This window comes from Tauraco erythrolophus, chromosome 15 (genome assembly GCF_009769465.1).
Source record: "Tauraco erythrolophus isolate bTauEry1 chromosome 15, bTauEry1.pri, whole genome shotgun sequence".
Classification (NCBI taxonomy): Eukaryota; Metazoa; Chordata; class Aves; order Musophagiformes; family Musophagidae; genus Tauraco; species Tauraco erythrolophus.
In genome coordinates, this window is record NC_141479.1 from 23,055,600 (window position 1) to 23,078,817 (window position 23,218).

The window sequence follows — 23,218 nt, forward strand, 5'->3', positions numbered from 1 at the left end:
GCAACTACAGTAACAGGTGGAGGGTCAGCTGCAAATAACTTCCTGATCAGTGCTTTCATGTAGACAGAAACTTGCAGCATTGGTAACAAGGTTAAGAGCTGTTAATGGGTTCTCTTAGTGCTCGGTTTGCTCATCTCTTTCTAATCTGAAAGTAAATGTTACAAATGCAATAGAACACCGATTCCTATCAGATTAGGACTACTTCTGCTTGGAAAAATCCTGTTTAAAATCACCACTCTCTAGGAAAGTTGCCTAAACCACATACAGAAAAACATTGGGTAAAAAAAAAGTGAAGGCAGTCATCTTTCCCTTATTCTTAGTTTCTAACCTATATGCTCTTTGCAGCTATGAATCCATGAAAAAATCTTTTGAAGCTATCAGTTGCTTATAAAAGTTAATTGAGTCCCCATGTGGTGATTAGTGACAGTCGTCCTTTAAGCAGTGAATGTCTCCCCTTGCAGTTGTCTGCAGCAAAAAATGTAAGGCAGATACTGCTAGTTTAGAATAGAGCAAACCATTTAAGCAGGGTGTAATGGGGATGTTCTTCAAGTTTGGGAAATACATTCACTTCTGGGAGTTAACATTTCCAGGAATTAGTAATGATCTAACTTTAATTCGGATAGGTTTCATACCTGCTGTAGGAAGAAATTAGGGAAAGAATGGGCCTGCTGAAGTTACAGGTGCTGAGCAGTCTTGACTGCTCCTCTGTGGTGACACGTGAAACAATGCATCACTGCTGATCTTGATACATGATAGTAAGCCTTCACCCCCTAGTATTGTCTGCCTGGAACTAATCGTGTAGAAAGCAGATGGGCCAGTGAATATTTTGTTCTTTACAGATAGGGAATTGAAGAACTGATTATTTGACTTTATTGTGGCTGTGCATATAGCGTCAGGGCCAGGAGCTGAACTTTTAATTTCCCTCGCCTTCTCTCAGTGCCAACAAATCACTCATGTTCTTACTTGATTAAGCATCAAATTGTTTTCTCTTTGCCCTTTCTTCAGACATTCCAGCTGCAGCTCCTGTCTCCCAGCAGCAGTGTCATCCCTGCATTTAACTCGGGGAACATCACACAGGTCATAAAAGTCCTGAATCCACAAAAGGTGAGTGATTCCAAGAACAGTTATTAAAGATACTGTCTTTGAATCGTGCATTGAGTGGTGATCGGTTAGGGATGCACCTCTGAGAGATAGGGAGCGACGGTAGTGAACTACGTGTTTTTAACGACAGTCATTTTGGTTAGGGTTAGGAAAAAGGAAAAGACAGGAAGTTCTGGGCCCAGGTTGGCCTTCAATTTATTTACACTGCTAAAACAGATTCATGGGTTTGCTGTCGTCTTGAATTCATGAATGTCTTTTGCATCAGAATGGTGGTTAAACAAGTTTTTAGATGGCCTTTCTAGAGGAGCTCAGCCTGATGTTTGTGTGTTGTAGAAGTGATGTCTGAAAGGCAAGCATCTTGCCATGTAAATAGGTTTCACGTTCATTCTTGCTACCTGTAGTGGTGTTAACTGAAATGTTTGTTACACAAAAAATAGCTTGGTCAATAATCTTAACGAAATCGTCCGCTTTAAGTGATATCATTTGATTTTAATGTGATGAGTATAGTTTTAAGCAGTTGATGGAAAGAATCTTTAGGTGTGATTTAATCATAATTCCATTTGTTTTTCAGCCTTCAGAGATAGGCTTCAAGACTGGGATACAACAGACTTGAGGGGAGGGAGGGGTATGGCCCACATGTCCTCCTTAAGAGGCTTTGCAAGTATTCAGAAGGAAAAACTAAAATGGTGATCACACATTTCTCCCTATGTGGGTCACCCTTAAGATCTTAAACATATTTAAGAACTTAAAACATCTTAAGTTTTTCATAGGTTAACACTGATGTACTGCTCTAGATGTTAAGTGTTGCTGCTAGACTGGTGTGCAAATCAGAAAAATTCTCAAATCTCAACCCAAGATTCCCCTGAAAAGGCTGTCTTCTAGTGCATAGTTTTTGTGATTTGCATGCATCTCTACTTATCTGTGTAGTGTGCTTTCCTCTGCCTGTATTAGGGCACAAGGCTAATTTTTCTCTTTTGTCTTGTATATGCCCGATGTTAATTTCTCTGTGGTGCTGCGCAGCACCTTTCAAAGATCACCTTGAAAGTTACTTTCCAAGGTGAAATACCCCTAAATAGTGGGATGCCTTCTTGTTGGAAAACCAGAACTTCTATGAACACCTCATAATAGAGGTTGCAATAGTATTTTACTACTGTCTTCTCTTGCCTGGTATTTTTCCAACTCTTCCACCTCAGGCATTGGTGCCTCTCGTACTGTCCTTTAGATGCTACTGCCTGAAAGTACAGCTTTGCAAGAACCCTGTCCATGAGGTAGTGTAGTTACCTGGAGTACTGTGAGGGAGGCAACCTTGGAACAGCCTTGCTATTGAGGAGGTAGTTGTTTGTCTTGTCAGTGTTGTGAAAAACCAGTCTGTTTACCTGGACATGGACTGTCATTATGCTGGACTGAAACTGATGGCCAGTTTCCCAAAACAGCACCACTTATAACAAAACTGACACTGATTATGTTCATCTGTTAGTGATAAAGCATAGTTTCTTTGTCCTGAGGCTAGTTGGAGCAGTCATTATCCTCCCTTCCTCTCTGCTGTCCCTTTCACATGTTCCCTGTAGGTATGGGGAAAGATCCAAAAATAGCCAACTTCTTCCTTTTCCTTTTAGGGTTTTTGGCAAACAGGGTTTTTTGAGAGTGAGAAGAATAGGGAACCTGGCTGAAGCATGCTGTTGCTCTAGCTGTTATTAAGGGCCATCCAGTATGTGGATGACAGCCAAATGACAGTGTAAAACAACTTCTGAGCTATTCCATTCCTTTCTCACAGCAGGAGGAAATGTTCTTAGAGACTCTGTTTCTAGTTTTTCCTAGGCTATTTCCTTCACAGTGCTACTGAGCTGTGCAATACTGGAAGTTTAAAGACTGCTGCTTTGAGTGAACAGCTGGTATAGGAAATGACACCTCTCCCTCTGAACCTAAATGCAGGAGTAGCAGAGTCCAGATCTGCCTCCTGCTTTCTTCCATTGTTAACTGGGATTTTAAGGCAGTTATTTTTGTATTTAAGGACTTCAGTGCTTGTGAGAGCAGGGCCAGTGCAGAGAGAGATGTGGGTAGAAGCTGTGCTATAGCTTTTCTGAGAGCTTGTACCTGATCTGAGAACTACAGTGACCAATCAACATCCTACCAGATTAAGCATTTATCTTCAGTGTTATAGCTTACCTGCACATCCTTCCAGCAAGCTCTTATGGTGAGGAAAGTCCATGTTTTGTATTTGTGGGGTGAAGGGAGGGCAGCTGGATGTGGGGGGATTCGCTGACCTTTAATGAAGACCTGAATTTGTTTTGTTTTTCTATTTCCCCTTTTTCTCTTGTAGCAACAACTACGTATGCGGATCAAGTGACATATAATCACAAGGGCTCAGCAATGCAGGATCTAGCAGAAGTCAACAACTTTCCCCCTCAGTCTTGGCAGTGAGCCTCTGGCACCATTCTTATTCTCACCCCCACCCAATCAAAAGAACTCTGGGAAGAAGGTTGTGATCCTTGGCAATCCCCCCTAAACTGCCACCATGGGCATGGGGAACAGATGAGACCTGCTGATGAGGAGGAATTTCCTGAAGTGATTGCTGACTTTGAAGCATATCTGTTAAGACTATTCTCTTCTCCTCTGCTGATGAGGCTGGCGGCTTGTGGAGGCTACTGTGCACTCCCTCACACATGCATTCACAGCCAGAAGCAACATTCCCTTCTCCTCTCCCCTGCCCCAACCCCTTGCAAAGAAACACAGCCTGGTTGGAAGAAAAGTCTGGAATTTCTAGCAGGGAACTTTCTTCTCTCTGCAGCAAGTGAACAGCTGCCCCTCTTTCTGCTGTCTTTTTCCCCTGGGGTGGGCAAGGTGTGTTGTCATTCATTACTAGCTGGATTTCCTTCAGGTACTTTCATATGGGGCTCAGACTGGGGGACTTGGGAAATGTCAGGCTGCCCTGCCTCTTTCTCCTTGTATCCCCTATGTCTGAAGGGGCTGGAGGCTTCTTATGGCCCTATTCAGTGCATTATTGTGTACACTCACCTCTTAGTTGTGTGATACATACCAAGAGCAAGTTTAGGCCTGGAGTTCATCTGCAAACCTGGGACAGTGCAGGGAATAGAGGTTGCTGGTGAGAGTTGATAAATTGCTTTGGTGCTGTACTTGGAAATTAAGACCCTACACTTGAATTTTCTTTCTTTCCCTCAATAGCTACAGCCATGCAGATCACAGACAGTCTTCTGTACTTCCCGGAAAGTGTGGTGATGTGTAGAGTCCAAGGAGCAGCTAGTTTTCTACCACAGATGATTTCAAAGCCTTTTCAACCCATTAGTTGTGCTTTATGGGTAGAAAAGACATACTCAGTTTTGTAGATCAGTCTTTGAGGGCTCTGTTCCTGCTGGGAGACTCATCAGAGGCTATGCTGCAAAGTTGCTCTCCAGTTATTCCAGACCTTCTCTGCAGTTAATTTCCAGAGCCTGTTGTCGACCCCTTGGATTCCATTTGAGTTACTTCTGACCTGGGATATTTGTTGTTGTATCTGTAATATTGGCATTGAACTAAAGACCATACGGTTAAAGAGACCTTTTCCATTTTGTTTACTTAATTGATCCTTGTAGTTTGTCCTTGCTCCTCTTTCAGAGAAATGTGCAGTTCAGATCAGACTGAAAGTAACTAAACTGTCTTTTGAATGGAAGCCAGTCGTTTTGAGTGTTTGGATCTAAAGATGTGAGGTCCAGTACTCTTCTAAGCTCACCAGAAAGCTGTGTTCAGTTATGCTTCCCAGTGTGAACCATTGTCGAGGTAGTAGAGTCTGTGAATTCTTATGGAGGCAATGTGTAGGACACAAAGTACAGTGTAACAAAACTGTTTGGATGTTCAGCCCCTCTTCAGGGAAGAGGAGGAGGGGAGGATGTATCTTACATCTTCATCCATGAGAGTGCTGGTAAGCTGAAGGTACTCCAGCTTCCAACCCGGTGCTTTCTCAAAAGAAACGGCACATCTGCTCTGTTTCTGTTACGGGACTTTCCAGATAATGATTGTTCAGTGCTCTGATGGCAAGCTTAGATGCCGCTTTTTGCCTCTGCTGAAGTGCTAACACTGGGCTGCAGTCCTTGCCAAAAACACTGCAAGAATAGTGCACAGTGTACTTGGGGAAAATTGAAGACCTATTCTGTCCTTGAATCAGGAGCCAGAGGCCACTAAAGGTTGTTCAGTCTGCTTTGGTTTTAACTGCAGTAAGTAATACAACATAGGACTGCCTGTCACTGGCTTAAGTGCTGGTCTGTATAGTGGAATAAGTTTAGCTTCTCTTGGAGGGCGTTTTTGCTGCCCTATTCATTAAACAGCTTTGGGCCTTTGGATTAGCAGAGAGCTTTATTCTACTGCAACTGGCATCAGCATGGGGTTACAAAATCTAGAAGAATGACGTATGGTTTCCTTAAAAGTAGTTCTGGGCTGTGGCAGGGTCGTGCCTTGGTTATCAGTGGTGTGATAGATACTGTGCTTCAGCTAGAAGCATCATGGAGCAGGCAGTCTTGCAGAAAACAGCTGAATCAAAGTCCATTCTAGGTGCTGAGCATTTACCCTTGTTGCTTTCACTGCGGTTGTGACTATTCACCACCTGAGTAGCTCAAACTCCTTAGTGTTGAAGGCTGAGTATGTTAATCTAGGACTCCAGTGAGCTCTGAGGGGTGTCCCAGATATGAAGCTAATGGAGAGTCTTTGCCTTAGCTCCTGAACTCCCTGTAAGCTCAGCCATTCTCACAGAATTGTACGTGGTCACTTGTACTGGAAGCTGGCACACCTCGATCTCGTTCACTTTTGCTGAGAAAGAGCACTGGTGCATGGAGATTAGAGGGGGAGAAAGAAGTGAATGGTCTCTGTGCCAGTTTTTTGCAGCATAGTTGGGAACAGCTTGTCTTGTCCCTCTTGTTGCAGTTGTTTTCTGTCCCCTAGAGCAGCTGGGTTTTTGTTGTTGGTCTCTGTCTGGTAAGCTTCTAGAGTAAATTCCTACTATGTTCTTGGCTCCTTCAGCCACCCTTGCACCAGGTGTTTGTGTTTTGGGAAACAGGTGCTTGTAATATATATTTCAGAGTCAAGCTGAAGGACATGGTGCATGTACCTGAAATGCATTTTGCTTGAAGCCATCCCTTGGCTATGAAGTACTCCTTTGTAGCAGCTGAACATTCCTGTCTGTTGTTCTTGGAGCTCTTTCCTTCCCCTTGCTTAAGGATGGGGTACTAACACGACACCAGAAGGAAGGCCAGGTTTCACACATTCCCATATCTGCAATACTAGATACCATCACTTGCTCCTTGACTCCCAGTACATCTCAAGATCTATGCTGCTGCTTTGTTTTCCTCACGGGAGAGTATTCACATGTCCACATCTGAGGCACTCTGAGGACAGGGTGAGTCTTTTTCCACAAGTTGAATGCAACGATTCTTACAGATCTGGTCAACATTTCCGTGCTTCAGTGTAAGGGGAATATAAAGAGATCAAGATACAGACTCCATGGCTAATCTTACTAACATCTGCATTGGAGACTTCGGAGTTGAGATTGAATGTCTGTGTTTTTTTCAAGTGAATGTATTTTGAGTCAAAAATGACAAAGAATAGTGGCCATAATGGGCCTGAAGGGGGAGAAGACGTGGGACGGTCCTAACATTGACTTTGTTCAGGTTTTGATGGGACAAAATATGGCCTTGAACAACCTTTTGAAGCAATAGCAGTGAGGGGACTGCCACCTATACAGTATCTTGGATATATAACTCAGAAGATGCTGAACAGCTGGGAAAGGTGACTTAGTGCCTTCCCCAAGGCTGGTACTAGCTGCAAGATGGAGCAGCAAAGATGGCTTTTTTTTAGATCTACTGGTGTGCTTTCTGTGTGTTCATTTTCTACTTGGGGGCTGTGAGGGAAGGAGCTACTGATCTGCTTCCCTCTGAACTTTCACTCTATTGCTGTATATTCCTTTTTCTTTCCTGATGTTGTAATTTACATTTACATAGAGCCCCATCCCACCTCTTTGACAGTATAGTAAAAAAAATAATCATCAAACAAACAAAAAAAACCCAAACCAAAAACCCCAACAAACCCAACCAAATTTAAAGTAAACACATGCCATTTGAGCAGGGAGCCTGGTGGTGTTCAAACTTCTGCAGACCTATTTTTGAGATGTGAAAAATTTAAATAAATGCCGAGTCTTAGGTGAGTGAGGAGCATAATGGATGTAAACATTTACATGGGATGCATTAGACTTCTATGTGTATTGTCTTTTGGTGAAACAAATTATGGAGTGACTAATAAAATGAGTCAATATTCAATGATTAAAACTGTGCCTCGTTGCTTTTTGCAAGTACAGTGGGATAGGACTTACTGATTCTTAATGTTGGTCATGACAAGGTCAGATGATGTGAAATATAAGGGCAGAATTTGAAAACTTCCCAGAAGATTTTGGACAGCAAAACGAGTAGACAAGTACAAAATGCTTAGTTCATGTGAAATATCACTCTGAAAGAGCTTGTCAACCTCTAGCAGCATCCTTGTCCCAGTGCTAGAAAGGTGCGATGAGATCTGAACACAAGGCCTTTTTTCCTCTGGTGTTTGTAGCATGCCCTTTGAGCTGGTTCTGATTCCCTTCCTGATTAAAAAGCCCCCTTTCATACTCCATGTACCTCTGGGACAGAGATTGTTGGAATCTCATTGTCCAACTAAAGCAGTACACGTGCTTGCTCTAAAGGTTCTTCCTTGCGTTTTCCAGTCATGGTAACATTTTATTAGATAACTTTCCATGTGTTTCCTAATATGTAATTGCATAGTGGACATTGCAATATTCCTCTCTGCAAAGTACCATCTCCTCAGTATTGCCATGTTCCTTCCTTTATGGAAGTCCTTTAAGGCAAAGTGGTTACAGAGCTGTAGCTAGAAATGCATTGTAATCATGCCTTTCTGTAGGGAAACCTAATGAAAACTTGATTTATTTTGAAGTTGTCTCAGCTTGTGTGTATAGTCTGGAAATGTTAAGAATTAGGGTCCTTTCCTGTGACTTGCCTTGGCTTATTGACATGAAGTAATACAAGTGCCAGGGAGCACCCTGAACCTTGCTGCGAAGATAGGCTGTCTGTCGGTTCCTTGTTTCAGTATGAGAGCCCTCTCCAGACACTGGAGAATTTGGAAATGGCATCAAAAAGCTGCCAGTTTGGGTGGCAGCAAACAGTCAGTCATCTTAGGCACTGGTTCTGAAGTGGGACAGACCACTGCAAAGCTTTCCTTGGTGTTCCTCCTGTGCGTGGGACTAAGCCCCGGGAGCGCTGTGTGGGTATGCTGTAGAGCAAAACGCTCGGATAGACCAGGAAGAAGGCAGGAAGTGTTTAAGGAAAGGGTAATAAAACCAATGGTGAAAATTTGGAAAGCATGTTGGGACTTAAACTAAGACCGGGAATTAGCGTAGCAAGAAAGAAACGTGATGATGATAGGCTAAAGCATGTTAAAGTTTGGAACCGTTGGTGATTACGGGGAAGGCAGGAGGCTTTTGTTGTTTGGCTTTTAATGAGCTTGATCGTGTTCAGCTACGAGCAGTAGCTGTCTTAAAACCTTAATCAAATTCTGGTAAACCAGGCGGCGATGGTGATGGTTACTGCCTGAGCTGCTGGACGGACCTGCACGACGCGGGAGGGCGGCCGTGCTCGCACCTCTGCGGCCCGGCTTCAGCCCGCGGGCTGGTGGTGACGCCCCGGCGGTGGGCGAAGGAGGGCGCGTGGCAGCCCGTGCGGGATGTGCGGGGAAGCTCCTTCCCCTTCCCTCGCCTGGCAGCGAGCAGCAGCGGGGGGGCCGCGCTCAGCGCCGTACAACCGACGGGCGGCCTGAGCCGCTCCGCAGCCGCCGACAGCGGCGGCTGGCTGCCACCTCCCGCGCACGGCCCGGCGCGCACGGCGGGGCGCGGGCACGGGTAAGGGCCGCGGCAGGCGCAGCCCCGCCGCGCAGCTCCCGCGGCGGCGGCCGCAACTCGCCCGCACTCCGCGCTTCCGGGGCGGGGCCGGGGGCCGGGGCCGGGGCCGCGGCGCAGGGTCTCGCAGTCCGGCCGGCGATGGGGGAGGCCGGGCCGGGGGCCGCGCCGGGGCCCAGGGAGACGCCGGAGCCTGAGGAGGACGAGGCGGCGGCCGCGGGCGGCGCGCGAGGGGGCCGGGCCGGGCCCCGCGGCGGCATCCGGGTGCTGAAGGTGAGGACGGGGCCGGGGCCTGCGCCGCGCGGGGGCGGCTCGGCCCGACGGCCGCTGCCGGCAGCTCGGCGAGGCGGGGGCGAGGCGCCGCGCCGGGGGCGCTACCGGCCCGACCTTGGCGGACGGCTGGGTGGGGCCGGGCTCCTTCTGCACCTGCGTCCGGGCCCGGTGGCCCGCGCCTCGCCCGGCCCGGCGCAGGGGCTCCCGTCCGCTCATGGCGAGCGGTCCCGGGGGGGAGCCGGCGGCGCGGGAGCCCCCCGCCGAGCGCAGCGGCTCTCCGGGCCCCGCCGCGCCTGCGGCCTGTGCAGAGGGGCTGCCGGCGGCGCGGCCGGGTCGGGCCGGTCCGCCGCGGCCTGCGAGGGAGGAGGGCGGTCGGACGCCGGGTCGGAGGCCGCTGCTGACGGTCTGGTTTGGGCCTTGCAGAGAAACGTGAAGCGCAACGGGAGCAGGAGCTGCTTGAACAGGAGTCGATTTGGTTCCCGAGAGAGGGACTGGCTGAAAGGGGACGTCGGACGAGGCTGCGTATATGTTTATGGAAGAGATTCTGTAGCTGCTGCTTCTTCAGACTTGCGCTTGGTCCTCTGTACAGTGGACACCCCGACGTCTGAGATATGTGATGGAGAAGGGAGAAAAAACCTCTTTTTGCAACTTCATGGAGACCTGGTCAGGTGAGGGCTGAGAAAGGATAAATCCGTTAGAGAAACGTTTGCTTTAGGCTTGCAGGGTTCCGTTTGCTGCGTGCCTGCGTGTGTTAGCAGGGCAGCCGTGGAACAAACAGAGGTGGTAGGGAGCAGTTAGACACAGCCTTGGGTAGTGCAGTTCATAAAAGTGAATTAGCAGTGTGCCTTTTACACGTCTCTTAGTTAAGCCATCGGTGTTTTAGCTGGAAGGGTTTGGCTGGTGCTCCAACCAGAAATATGTCCTCGTTTTGTAGGTAGAGGCTACTGTTCATGTACTCCTGTATTACGTTGTATGTTGTAGACGTTTTAGTGTCCAGAAAACTCAAGTTATTTAAGCGGTTGTAAACAGTTATTCTGAGTTAGTGAAACATGTGAAGTACTTTCACAGTTATGTCATGTAATATTCATGTGTTAGTAATTCTTTTGCTAAGAAGAGTTGCTAGGTAAATAATTAAAGGTAGACAGAAAGATAGTGTAGCAAGGCTTATGTAAAGAAGGCTTAAGCATCAGATCATATGTTTATGTCTGCAGTCAGTTTAGACAGCTCAGGATTTAATGTGTGTGAATGTTATGATGTGGGTTTATTATGGACTCCTCTAGGTTTACAAGCTCCCATTAGGTTTTTAGGATTTAGACTTTGCATTGATTCTTCTGGACTTAAAGTTCAGTTATAAAGTTGCTACTCCTATTCTTGGGGAAAAAAATTGCTACGGTCTCCTTACTTGAAGGATAAGCAGTAGAGACAACACGCGCTGAACAGGACTACTGACTGTTTTCTTGAGAGGGAAATGAAAGTCAAAGGTTGTGTGTGTCCAAATTTTAAAAACATGGCATGTGTCTTATCAGATGGAGGGAGGAAGTGCTAGTGGTGAGAGATGCAGAGAATAGGATATGGTTTAAACTGACTGTTGAAAAAAAGTATTTAGAGCCCTTTTCCTTGCCTAGCCTGGGTTATCGTAATGAGGGACATGTTAATTAGAAATACTCAGGAGGATGGATGGACACTTGAACGTAGTCATGAGACAGCTGAAAATCTCCATTCATTGCTTGGAGGAAAGTGATAAGGAAACTGACTTGGTTTGGACCCTAACAGCAAGCAGATTTTCCAGCGTTTAGAAAGAAGAGCAGACCCTTTACTGCAGATCACAGAAAAGGCTGGGTAAAGCTTGTAGATGTGTTCAGAGAGGAACGTTTTTGACTTCTTTTAACTTTTGAAATGGCTTTCATATTCGAAGTCTTTCACTATCTGTCTCTCTTCTTGCACTAGGCAGCCATGCTTGTCTTCGATTTGCAGCAGGCTTTGCACTGTACTGGCAAATTGGTCCTGCTACCAGTCTTTTGGAAGCAAGTACCGAGTTGTAACTGTTTACTTCCCACTCTTGGTGTGTCTAGCACGTTGTCGAGCTTTGCCTTAGATTTCATGAAGAGTTCATGATTACAGTGTGTCTGTTCCTTGTAATTCTCAGAATGTATTTGCCACAGAAGAGACCCCTGACATACCTCCCTCTGGGCGTGTTCTCAGTAGAGAAATGGGAGTTACCAGTATTGCTTCAGTAACATCCGTGTCAATCACAGGAAGCAGGCTTGAGTGGTGCCTGTGCCTGCATGTCCACAGGAAGATGACAGAATGCTCAAGATATCCCCATGCACTCTTGAGAGAATTCCTTCCTTGAACAAAGTTTGCTGATAACTTTGATTACATGTTTGCGAATACAAATCACACTGTTAAGCATCTGATTGCGTTTTACCATAGGTACCTTTATCTCCCAAACAACTTGTAAATTCTTCACCGTTTTAGTATCAGTAGGTGACTGACTTTCAGAAGCTGAGCATGGCAAAGATTGATTTGGCACCTGACTTGGAATACTGAAAGCTGGACAGTAAACGGAAGAAAAGCAGAAACCTTTTTTATGTATTGGCTTTAAATATTAAGTGGTGTCCTTGTGATCATTCTATGTTTCCCTTTCAAGTCTGTGCACAGAGGAGTCAGTTTCTGTCAGAATTTTCTTTTCTTCTCCACAGTGCACCTCAAGGATCTTTAGAGTTCTTCCAGCTAGAGTCTTTCTTTATGTTAGCATGCTTTCATATTCACAAATTGCACCTTCTTGCAGAGGGGAAGATTAAACAAAAATAGCACGGATACTTTCTTTGGTCTGGACACCCCTCACAACAAAAACTTAAACTACAAAGATTAGACAACTTGGAGTAAAGAAGAAGAGCTTATGGAGAAGAGCTACAGTTGCAGCAGGAGTTGTGGAACTGTTTCTACTTCTTGCTGGCTTTTCTGTTTCCGTACCCTTTGCACCTTCACTTAATGGAGCTGCTTCTCTGACTAGTGGAAGTGTCTAGTACCTGATATGTGATACTGATGTGGATATAATGGGCTGTTTGTGTCAAACAGCAGGTGCTGTGACAGCCAGAGTCTTCTCCATGTGTGCTAGCGTTCAGTGTGTATTGAACTGTCTACAAGATGAGTTTTTTACATTTCTAACATGATCACACGCCAGTTTGAGTTTCACACCACACTGCTTTCTCCCAAAGAGAGAGCATATTTTTCTACCTCAAGCTTTAACTGTTGCCTCTGGAACCTGTCCGCCTTGATCACATGAGTAAAGAAATTCCATATAGAAACTGCCTTTGCAGATACTGGTTTTGATTTTCCCTTCCTGGCCTATCCCAGGTTTTGTCAGTGAATCACATGGCTCTTGACAAGAACTTGGACCAGTGATCTGTTCGTTCAGGTCTCTGGAATGTCTCCAAAGGCATTTAATTAATTAATTGCTCCCTTTCCTTGTTTCAATATAGTCCATAGGTGACAAACTGGTTTGTTCATTGCTACAAAGACTGTGCTGGACCTGTGAGTGTCATTAGCCAAACGCCTGGACTCTGTGCTGGTGTTCCCTGGGTCACAGACCCAGCTCATGGCTACTGCAGGAAGAGTGGTTTGGCGGTGGGCTGGGACTCAAACACCCTTCCCACCACGTCTTCATGTTTGAAGAGTGCAACACCAGGTCATGCTTCATCTGTGGAATGGTCAGTCATTGCCTTCTGTTTACATCTGACTATTAGGGGTAGATTTTTCTGTAAACTCAAACTCTTTTGCCAGGTAGTGAGCCTTGAACAGCTTGTGGCGTTTTGCAGACAACTTGAAGAACTCAGAAGACTTAACTTTTGGCAAGGCTTTTGTCTTCCAGCCTGTGGCAAGCAAAACTAGGTGGTGCAGTAGTACAGACTACTCTTTTGATTGGTTTTCAGATAGGAACAGTACTATGGCAAGGGAGATACGTTTGTTAAGGGATTAGACTTGAATAGATACTACTGCTAGTGTTCCTGTTGTACATGGCTTTTTTAGAAGAGAAACAAAACGGAAGGCATTGTTTTGATATCTTCAAGAAGCATATCGGTTTGATTTATGCAGACAAGAAAGAAAATTAAGGGGTTTTCAAATTAGCATTTTGAAATCCTGCTGAAGCGAAAGATGAGATCTGATTTTTTTGCTATTCTTATTCTTCTCATCTCCAGAAAGGGCAAGTGTGGTGGGATAGAGTATCCAGCTTTTCCAGACGGGTAAGCCACGGTACTGTACCTCAGAGAGTATTGAGCAACCTGTAGAACTGTGATTTAATTTGTGTCATATGAAAAGTGCCTATCCCTTTAATGTATTAAGGTTCTTCCTGAATTCTGATGTGCAAGAAGTATATCGTTCAGCGCATACTCGCAAAAGCCTCAGTCTGTTCAGCAACCAAATTGTAACATTCGAGTGATTTGTTTTTTTCCCTAGGAAATCTAGATGCAGACTACCTGAAGTGTTCTTTTAGTGAATGACACTCAAGCATTTATAGTTCCTCAGCCATGGGTCACATGCTGGAAAAGCTGTTTTCTGGTAAACATAAGGCTTTAATAGCAGAAGAATTGGAATCTAGGAGTAGTCAAGGGAAACTTGGGCAAGATATTTTGAGACCCAGTCAAATCTCTCATATTCTTCTTGGATTCTGTGCTGAACCATATAGACTACGTCAGGGTTTACTGTATTGGAAGTCAGCATTGTTTGGTACAATCTATTATTATTCCAGTTTCTGGTAGCTTGCTTGTTATAGGAGACAGATGCACAGGTTTGTCATTTCCAAGATTACGTCAGAAAGCTCGTTTTAAAAGTTTGATGTTGTGGTCACTGCTATCTGTTTCTGTAGGAAAAAAAAAAAGTGGTAACATAAACCTCAGTTACATATTTGTAAAAATGCATGACTCTAGGCTCCTAGATCTCTACAGAAAGTCCTGAAAAAGACTGAACGCCTGCATTTGAACTGAAAAAATCTCTGCAAAGAGAGAAGCATTGATGGCATTACACTCTTTTGAACCAATGTCTTGTCCCATGTCCATCTTGCAAAGCAGGGAAAGAAAAAGCATTTCATAAATTAGTTTTTCATGCTGGCTGTACAAAGAGTTCTGTCTTAGCTGGACTAGAGTTTTTCCAGGAGTTACAAGAATATGAGTGGTGGCAGAGTTGGTGGTGGTGGTGCAGGTGATCAGCACTGTTTGAATTTCCATTCTCAACTGATGTTTTCCTTTTTTTGAGGTTTTTGTTTGTTGTTTTGGAAGCTATTTTCCATTTTACTTTGGAAAGCATGGGATCTGGTCCTTATAGGCTCTCCGAATTATTTCAGAAGACTTCTCATCTTGTTGAAGATATAGAGTGAATGGCATCATCAAGAGTGAAGTCATCTCAGTTACAGGGGCAAGTTGCACTTTTTGTGATACTGAGTTAAACTTGGATTCTACTTCTAAGACACATGAAATAGTACCTGGTAACTTCCATGTGGTCTTGAAATTAAAATTTGATGCACTTGGAGCTAGACAACTAACCCTGGACAGGCAGAGAGGAACTTCATGAAGTTCAATGAAATGAAAAGCCAAGTCCTGCATCTGGAGAGAAACAGCTGCAGGCATTAGTACGCGCTGGGGGCTGAGCAGCTGGAGAGCAGCTTTGTGGAGGAGGACCAGGGCGTCCTGGTGAACAGCAAGCTCTCTGTGAGCCAGCAACACGCCCTTGTGGTAAAGGCAGTCAGCAGCAACCTGGGCTGCATTAGGAGATGTGTTGCCAACAGGTCCAAGAAGGTGATCATTAAAATAATCATTAAAAAGAATCAGAAATAATTCTGTTCTTCAGTTGAGAAGAAGCAGAAAGAATTGGTACATACGATAATAATATATTTCACGTTGAGACATCTGGTATAAGGGATGTATGCAAGTCAGCAAAGTCTGTTTAGTAGAATACAGATCTTGCTGAACAAACTTGATCTTGATGCTTTGAAATTTCAAACTTGATTGTCACCAAAGGCATTAGTCATTTGTTGCAGTGTGTGATGTTGGACGGGGCTCTGAGCAGCCTATCTAGTTGAAGATGTCCCTGCTTGTTGCAGGAGAGTTGGACTAGATGACCTTTAAAGGTCCCTTCCAGCCCAAACCGCTCTGTGATTCTGTGTTCTGATGTCATTGGTAGAAAAGAATGCACAAACCAATAAAACTTTTGGCTGATAACTTAAAAATCGGAAACTGTTACTCCGTGTAAGCAGGTTTTTTTTTAACGAGGGATTAGTGCACGTCTGAATGAAGAAAAGTAAAGTTGCACTGTTCGGTTGCTCTGTTAATCATCTTTGGCTAAAAGAAAGGTAACGACTCAGGAAAGTATAGATGGAGAGTGGTGAGTACAGAGAGGTCAGTGCAACAGGTTATTCTAGATGGTTTAGCCTACAGTATTCTCTGCAAAACACTGCTTTTCACCAGCGCTGGGTAGATTGATGTAAAAGCCAAATGTGCTAAATACTGAAGAGGAGAGGAAGGAGGCTGTAACTTGCAAAAACTGCAATTCAGGAGGACTTGTGGATTGAAGGAATATGAGTGAATGTGCCAAATAATCGAGAGCAGGTTTGATCCAGAAATATAAGTACTGTTGAGTAGAACCAAGAAGCCTCTGTACAGTTTTGTGTAGTCAGTGCAAGGAATACAGCGAACAGTCCTGGTGCTTACAGAATGTTGGCAAGCTAAAAAAAATCAGTGGTAAAAATTATTTTGAGTCAAAGTAGGCCCACCGTACTGCAAGAAAATTGAAAAGGAAGGTTGAAATGGTTAATCTCATGATTTATAAACACCTGTTTAAAGACTAGGTGACAAGTCAAGGTCCAGTCACTGTAATCTGAAGCTAGGCACTTTTAGATTAAAAATGGGAATTTTTAATGGTGGATAATAAGTGGACCACTGGAGCAGTTTATCTCCATCTTACATTTTCAGTGCTTAATCTTTACACTAAGATTTTTTCCCCTAAAATAAAACTTCTAATTTAGCAGGAAACTCTGTTATTTTTATTGCAGAAAATAACAATTCAGCATCTCTGGAAGAAATGAGATGAGAGGATCAGAAAACATCTTTCTGTTCTGAATATGCTAAACCTGGTGTTTTGGGAGAACTTTCCTTTATTTCATTTTATTCAAGTTAGCCACTGCATCCTTCCTATCGTGTGTTGTAGTTCTAAAAACATATTTTCTTTAAATGTACCATTTGAGTTAATATGTCAAAGCATGAGAATCTTGCACTGATGAGAGCTAAAGAAAATGGGAAGTTTCTTTCTTCTTTCTTTTTAGAGGTAAGTCTTCAGGAGGATTCTCGTATGCTTTGCTGCCAGCTGCATTTGGAAGAGAAGTTTAAGTAGAATTCTTTTATATCTTTCAATTGTTATTTGTAGGTTTTTTTAATTATTTGGCATCTGCTTTTTGTGCAGTATTTCTGGTTTTCTTTCTTGTCATTGTTTCCTCCTGGTGCTCCTTAAATCATGGAATAGAAGTGATCACTATGGATTGCATGGCTTATGCCTATTGCTTTTCCTCTCCGTTGCCTTCTGCAATGTAATTCTTTAAGTGCTACTTGACAAGCAGGAAGCACCAACTCCAAGGATGCATGCTTGCCAGACCTTTTCAGAGAGCAGAACAACCAGCGTGTCAGTATTCCTTACACTTTAGCTGCAGTTAGACTTGTTTAATCTTTTTGCATTCTCAAACTGCTTTCTTGTGTGTTTTGACAGGAGGCTGGAGCCCACAGAAAAACCGCTTCAGATTGTGTATGACTACTTGGCTGGGTTGGGTTTTGATGATCCTGTCAGAAGGCAGGAGGAGGCAGCAAACTCTGATCTCAGCTGTATGATTCGCTTTTACAGTGGTAAGAAATCGTGTGTGTGCACAGTCGCTGTTCTTGTAGCTTTGACTATGGGGTAGAACTCAGCTGAAGCCCAAGGGATTGACCCGTTGGGTTTCTAGATGGCTACATCAAACACCTAAAGTATCACTAAACATTTCTTAAAATAATGAGTTTTCAAGATTAGTAGAAAAAAACCAATTCTGTAGTTCTCTTGATCCTATCTATGGCTTGAGAAGAGACAGCTCCACAGGAAAATGCAAGATTGCTCTGTTGTCTTTAGTTTCCAATACGACAAATGCCTTAGAGTTCCTAATAGGATCAGAAACACACTGCAGGTCAGTCTAGATATGCCTGCAGATTGTATTTCCAAAAGGTGTATGGGATATGGGCAAGGAAGGTCCTGGTCAAATACTTCCACAGCCTGTAAATAGAGTGTGACAGTGCCAGCTGATTAACGCTAATGCAGGCTGCCGTTAGAAACCCAGTATGTTTCATGGCAGAAGCGCGGCTTCTGAGTGGCCTGATGCATCAGTTTGGGCAGGATGTCGTGTGCGTAAGGAGCAACACAATGATAGTCATAGGCCTGTTGGTGCATGATGCTAGCATCAGGAAAGGAATTCACTGAAGTGAAGAGTGAAAAACGAAATAAGAGGGAGGAAAGCTGATAATGAAATTATTTCATTACTTTTAAAAGCTTCACCTGTGTATTTTTGCATGTCAGAAAAAGAGTCAGGTGTTTTTAGTGGAAAATTGTTCTTGCGTAGTGGAGCTGTGCAGCCTGAGTAAGCTGCTAGCCATCATTTGTTTATTCAGTGTCAGAAAATGGAATCATAAGAAAGCAGCTTCTCCACTGCTGTACCTGAGACAAACCCCTTCTGTCAGGGCGCTGTGTGCAGGACAGGCAGCACAGGGTAGAAGTATAATGGAGGTGTAACGAGTCATGATGTGCATTCAGTCTGGATTCACAGGGCAAGGAGTAGCGGGTCAGAAGTTACTTCAGCTGGAAGGAGGAGAGGGATCAAGCATAGAGCTGTGTAGAGAACTTCTGAGGAAAAAATGAGCAATTTGGTTTGGGTATGTCAAGCAGGAACTGCTAGAAGATTCAGGAACAGTGTCTCGACTTCATGGAAGCAAGTAGGTAGAAAACAGAATTGAGTGGTTGCAGTCAGCATGGGAGTGTAGCCTGGCTTAGAAAGGCTGTAAAGGAAAAAGTGTAAGGATTAAGAGTGTTCAGGAGACATGTTTTAAAAAGTAAAAGCAAATGCTGACAAAGTGGTTCTTAAAAGTAGGGAACGAATTAGAGGGAATGCTGTGGATAATTATGTGGTAATTTTGCAAAGATAGCAGCTGAGAACATAAGTAATGCATTTTAGCTGGAGAAACGTTACTTAGAGTCATAGAATCACAGAACGGTTTGGGTTGGAAGAGACCTTAAAGATCATCTAGTCCAGCCCCCCCTGCCATGGGCAGGGCCATCTTTCATTACATCAGGTCGCTCAAAGCCCCATCCAGCCTGACCGTGAACACTTCCAGGGACGAGGCATCCACAGCTTCTCTGGGCAACCTGTTGCAGTGTCTCACCACCCTCATCATAAAACATTTCTTCCTTACGTCCAGTCGAAATCTCCCCTATTTCAGTTTAAAACCGTTGCCCCCTGTCCTGTCACTACAGGCCTTGGTAAAAAGTCCCTCTGTGCCTTTCTTATAAGCCCTGTTTATATATTGAAAGGCTGCAAGAAGATCTTTCTGAATCCTTCTCTTCTCCAGGCTGAACAACCCCAACTCTCAGCCTGAACAACTCGAGCTCTCAGCCTGTTTCCATAGCAGAGGTGCTCCAGCCACTTGGCCATTCCATGGCTTCCTCTGGACCTGCTGGAGTGCTGAGAGCAGCCTTCATGTTTCTTTCATCCCTTGAGGATGCCTGTTGGGTTTCTCTGCTCTCTTCCCACATTCCTGTCTGCCTACATGTGATATGTTGGGTTTGTTTCCTTTCCTGGTGTGTGGTGAGTACTTATGCCCAGTTAGGGTGGTGAGACTACAAGTGGATTAAAAGAAATCTCACATTAAACAGCAGTGAGAGGGAAGCATACTTCCTGGAGTCTGGCTGTTGAGATACTTGTAGGAGCCTCAGAGTTTTAAGAGGGTAAAGGATGTGTTAGATTGACTGGGAGAATGAGGGGAGCAATGCACGTCACTTGGAGAATGAAGGCTGGTGGCCCAGGTGGAGTGGGCAAGCTCAGAGACCAGATGTTATGGGGTCTTTGCGTGCTTCAGCAACAGGTCAAATGGAAGCAGCTCTCCAGAGCCATGAAACTGTTGATCTGTGGCAGGTGTGACACGCGTGAATTGTAGAGGGTCGCACACTCTCCGGTGGGGAATTGTCTTGATTCCTTGAATTGCTATAGCTGGACTTGTGTAACTTATGAGATGCTGTTAGAGGTGCCAGCTCTGTCTGTTGATGACGTGTGTCCTTGGTATCCATGGGAAAGCCTGTGCTCACTAACTGGAGCATGGAGTCCAGCACGATCACAGTGACATTCAAGGCCAAGCTCAGGAGCTGCAAAGAGTGAAAGGAACTTGCCTGTCCCTGGAGGTTAAGACCATTTGTAGTCATAGCTTGAAGAGTTGTGAGATAGCTGGGATTCAGAGTAGAAGTCCTCGCACGATGCCCGTGGATGTCTCCTTAGCACTAGGGTTGTTTTGGAGAGGATAGGGAAACTGGAGGATTGGTGTAGCTTCTCAGTAATACCTGGTAGTCAGTAGGTTACCACTTTTGGTCCCATAATACTGTTTTCTTACAACTCTGGGGCTGGTCTTTCAGCTTGGTGAAATCCAATAATTTTTTTCTATGGATGATTAGAGTTTCTCACCATTAAAGGACATCTTATGCCAAACTTCATGTCCCTGAAACAAAGCTACTGTAATAAATAAATAAACAGCTAAATATTTCAGCTTAATTCAGCCTGGTATAGACATCAAGAGAATGCTTTAAATTTGGCAAGCTGAAGATTTTGCTTTCTAACTGAGAAACAGTATAACAACTTTAGTCAGTGGTTAACTTTGCTCCTGATAAAAGTTTGGAGTATGGTTTGAGTCTAGAAGTGGGGCGTGCATATTTACACTATAACTTCACCCTCATTGGTAGTATTTGCTGGCAGGAATTGTTGGTAATTCCATCACCGACCACTTGCAGCCAGTATGAACACACTGTAAACTCCCTCTTACAAAACAACGGCATTTGACAGCTCCTTCCAAAACCCCCTCTAGATAAAAAGCCCAATGAACATCCTTCAGCTCGTTGTATGTGGCTTTTCCGTCCCTGTGTAATTTTGTCCTGCAAAAGTATTCAATGCTGTGAGAATATTTTTCCAACGGATCCAATTAGACCTTTTATTGTTGTCTGGCATGTATGTTGGCAATTCAGTTCCTCTGACTTTGGCATGGCAGGAGGGAATATAAATACCTGCAGGTTAGTGCTGCTTACGGATATCGGGATGCTTGCAGGACAGTTCAAGACAGAAGCAGCATGCCTGTAACAACTTCAAAAAAAAATGGATCCTTTCCCAAGTAAAATGAAGGACCCATTGCCAGGATCTGTCTTCAGGATTATTTAGCATAAAATGAAATACAAATTTAATATGAGGAGATTTTTAACGCTTGAAACTCATAGGTCCATCAGGTCAGGCTTATTCCTGTTCTTTAAAGTATTCAATTAAGTGACTATTTGAAAAATTTTCCTAGCCAGTAAGATGGTATAAACAATGGACAGAATCTTGAAAAGCTTCTAAGAGATTTGTCATTACCTTGGGGAAAAAATAATAAAAAAAAGTGTAAGGATGTCAGTGACCTGAAAGTAAGTGTGTGTGGATTAGAAGGCTGAAGTGGAGTTCTGCTTTGGTGGTTAGTCATAGCTAGCAGTGCACACAGCCCCGCTGTAACGGGCAGTGCTGGAGTCCTTTCACTTGAGTCATCTTCAGTAAATAACTTCCTTCTGTAGCTGATTTCCAGGCCTTCCTTTACAGCCCAGTAGAAGCCGCTTCTTTAGCTCACTCAACAAGAGTTTGAGATGGCTTTTCTGTTGCATCTGAATGAAGGATGTTTGGCAAGCGTTGAGGTTTGCTCAGGTCTGTCATTGCACAGCAGCTGTTGTAACGTTGTGCTGAAAGGCGTACGGTGGTTGCTGCTCAGACGTTACTGCACTGAGGGAGGAAGCTGCTTGTCCTCTGCGTGAGAGTTTTTTCAAAGTGCGACTTGTCTTGTCTTTACTCATTCTTTACAGTAACTGATTTCGCATGTTGCAGCTGTGTTGCTGTTTGTACTGACAGCTGAGAATGAAGAACAAATGGAAAGCAAATGCTAATGTTGCCTTTTCCTTCAGAAAAGCCATGTCAAGTGGAACAGTTAGATCGCATCCTGCTCTCGGGAGTCTACAGTGTACGCAAAGGAAAGACCCAGTTGCACAAGTGGGCAGAGCGCTTGGTAATTCTCTGTGGTACCTGCCTCATCGTGTCCTCCGTGAAAGATAGCCACGCAGGGAAGATGCACATCTTGCCTCTTGTTGGAGGGAAGGTAAGACTGTTTTTCGGTTAGCTTCCTGTGGTTTAGAAAGGAGGAAGGGATTATAATGATGGGTACTATCCACAAGAGGTTAATCCAGGATTTTGTAACGAATTACCACATTACAACGTGCAGAGAGCTGGGCAACCCCTTTCTGCTTGCTTTGCTTAGGTGGTAGTCTTAAGGCTAATAAATGAAGATACACTAGTTCTGCTTTTATGTTAGCAGCCAATGTTGCAAATGGGCGTTCTGGAAATCATTGCTTCTTGGATCTACTTCAGCAGAAAGATGTCAAGAAGGATTTACTTCTGTGTTTCTCTCCAATAACTTTACAACTGTGTTTTCAGCAAAATGTAATGTTACTGGTAGTTGGTAATACCTCACCCCAGACTTCAGATCCATGGTAATTGCTGGAGTTTAAGCAGACTGTTGTGTTTTCAATTCTCCCTTTGCAGGTGGAAGAGATGAAACGTCGGCAGTACACACTCGCTTTCACGTCTGCTGGAGCACAAGCTCAAACGTACCATATTTCCTTTGAAACACTGGCAGAGTGCCAGCGATGGCACCGACAGGCATCTACGGTGAGGCCCCAGAGACTGTAGTAGTTCGGGTGGTGGGTACAGGGGTAAGAAGGGTTTCTGGTGCAGGTTTGGTATGCAGGCAGAGATAAAGCTGATGCTGGAGAAAGTACCCAGGACACTTTCCAGCTTTCTTCATTTCTTATGTGCTCAGGACTACAGAGATTTTCTTTTAGCCTTCTCTTTTCTCTCTGCCTGTGCAACTGCATTGAGTAGTAGTTCTGTGTGTTCTTCGCCCTCACTGCAACTAATGAGGGTAGCTAATCACAGGTCACTGTGCAAACCCCAGGGACTGGCCAACTTTACAGCCATAGAAGCCTGTAAATTGCAGCTGTGGCCATACTTGAGTCTGCCTGAATCGTGGCCTGGACTGACATGAGGCTACCACGATACGTTTGAGTTAACGCAGCGATCATAGGTCAGCAAGGAAGCATAGTTTGTTCAGAGCTGTGTCCTCGTTCCGGCGTTGAAGTACAGTTAGATGGCCATAGCTTAATGCTGAGCTATGCTTTGACCTCATATATATATATACAAAATATTATGAAATATGAAATGAGTTCAGCATAAAGCAGGTCATAAAATCTGAAATGAAGCACTGAAGACCTTGAAACAAAGCATACTTAATGAAAGGAGATCTGATATTTGCAAAGACTTTATGAAATGTTGCAAAACCATAATTTGTGAAGCCTTTTCATCATAACAGGTTATGTTTCCAATATTATACCCTGAACCAGCTAACAAGAAAGTTGGAAGTAGTAAGTAGGCCAAGCAGAGGTTCTGTAAACCTGAACGGACTGAACTGGAAAGTCAACTGCTTCCTGTTGCTGCTTGCATCTTTGGAAGGCAGCCAGAGATGATGCTTCCTCAGCAGAGTTTCCTCAGACAAAGATATGCTTTCCTCCGTTAGGGTGGCTCTCTTA

At 44.3% G+C, this 23,218-nt stretch overlaps 2 protein-coding genes across 2 annotated transcripts in view; both read left to right on the plus strand.

Moving 5' to 3' along the window:
- The window catches only part of AP1G1 (adaptor related protein complex 1 subunit gamma 1), a 47,611-nt gene extending 43,276 nt beyond the window's left edge, over positions 1–4,335 (plus strand). The window contains 3 exon segments of the mRNA XM_086620692.1: positions 1,006–1,104; positions 3,422–3,443; positions 3,446–4,335. Coding sequence (XP_086476818.1) covers positions 1,006–1,104; positions 3,422–3,443; positions 3,446–3,522 — 198 coding nt within the window. The 3' untranslated portion in view covers positions 3,523–4,335.
- A 4,828-nt stretch (positions 4,336–9,163) lies between these two features.
- Positions 9,164–23,218, plus strand: part of PHLPP2 (PH domain and leucine rich repeat protein phosphatase 2) — a 34,808-nt gene continuing 20,753 nt past the window's right edge. The window contains 5 exon segments of the mRNA XM_086621285.1: positions 9,164–9,295; positions 9,719–9,963; positions 17,051–17,184; positions 21,542–21,732; positions 22,176–22,301. Of these exon segments, the coding sequence (XP_086477411.1) occupies positions 9,164–9,295; positions 9,719–9,963; positions 17,051–17,184; positions 21,542–21,732; positions 22,176–22,301 (828 nt within the window).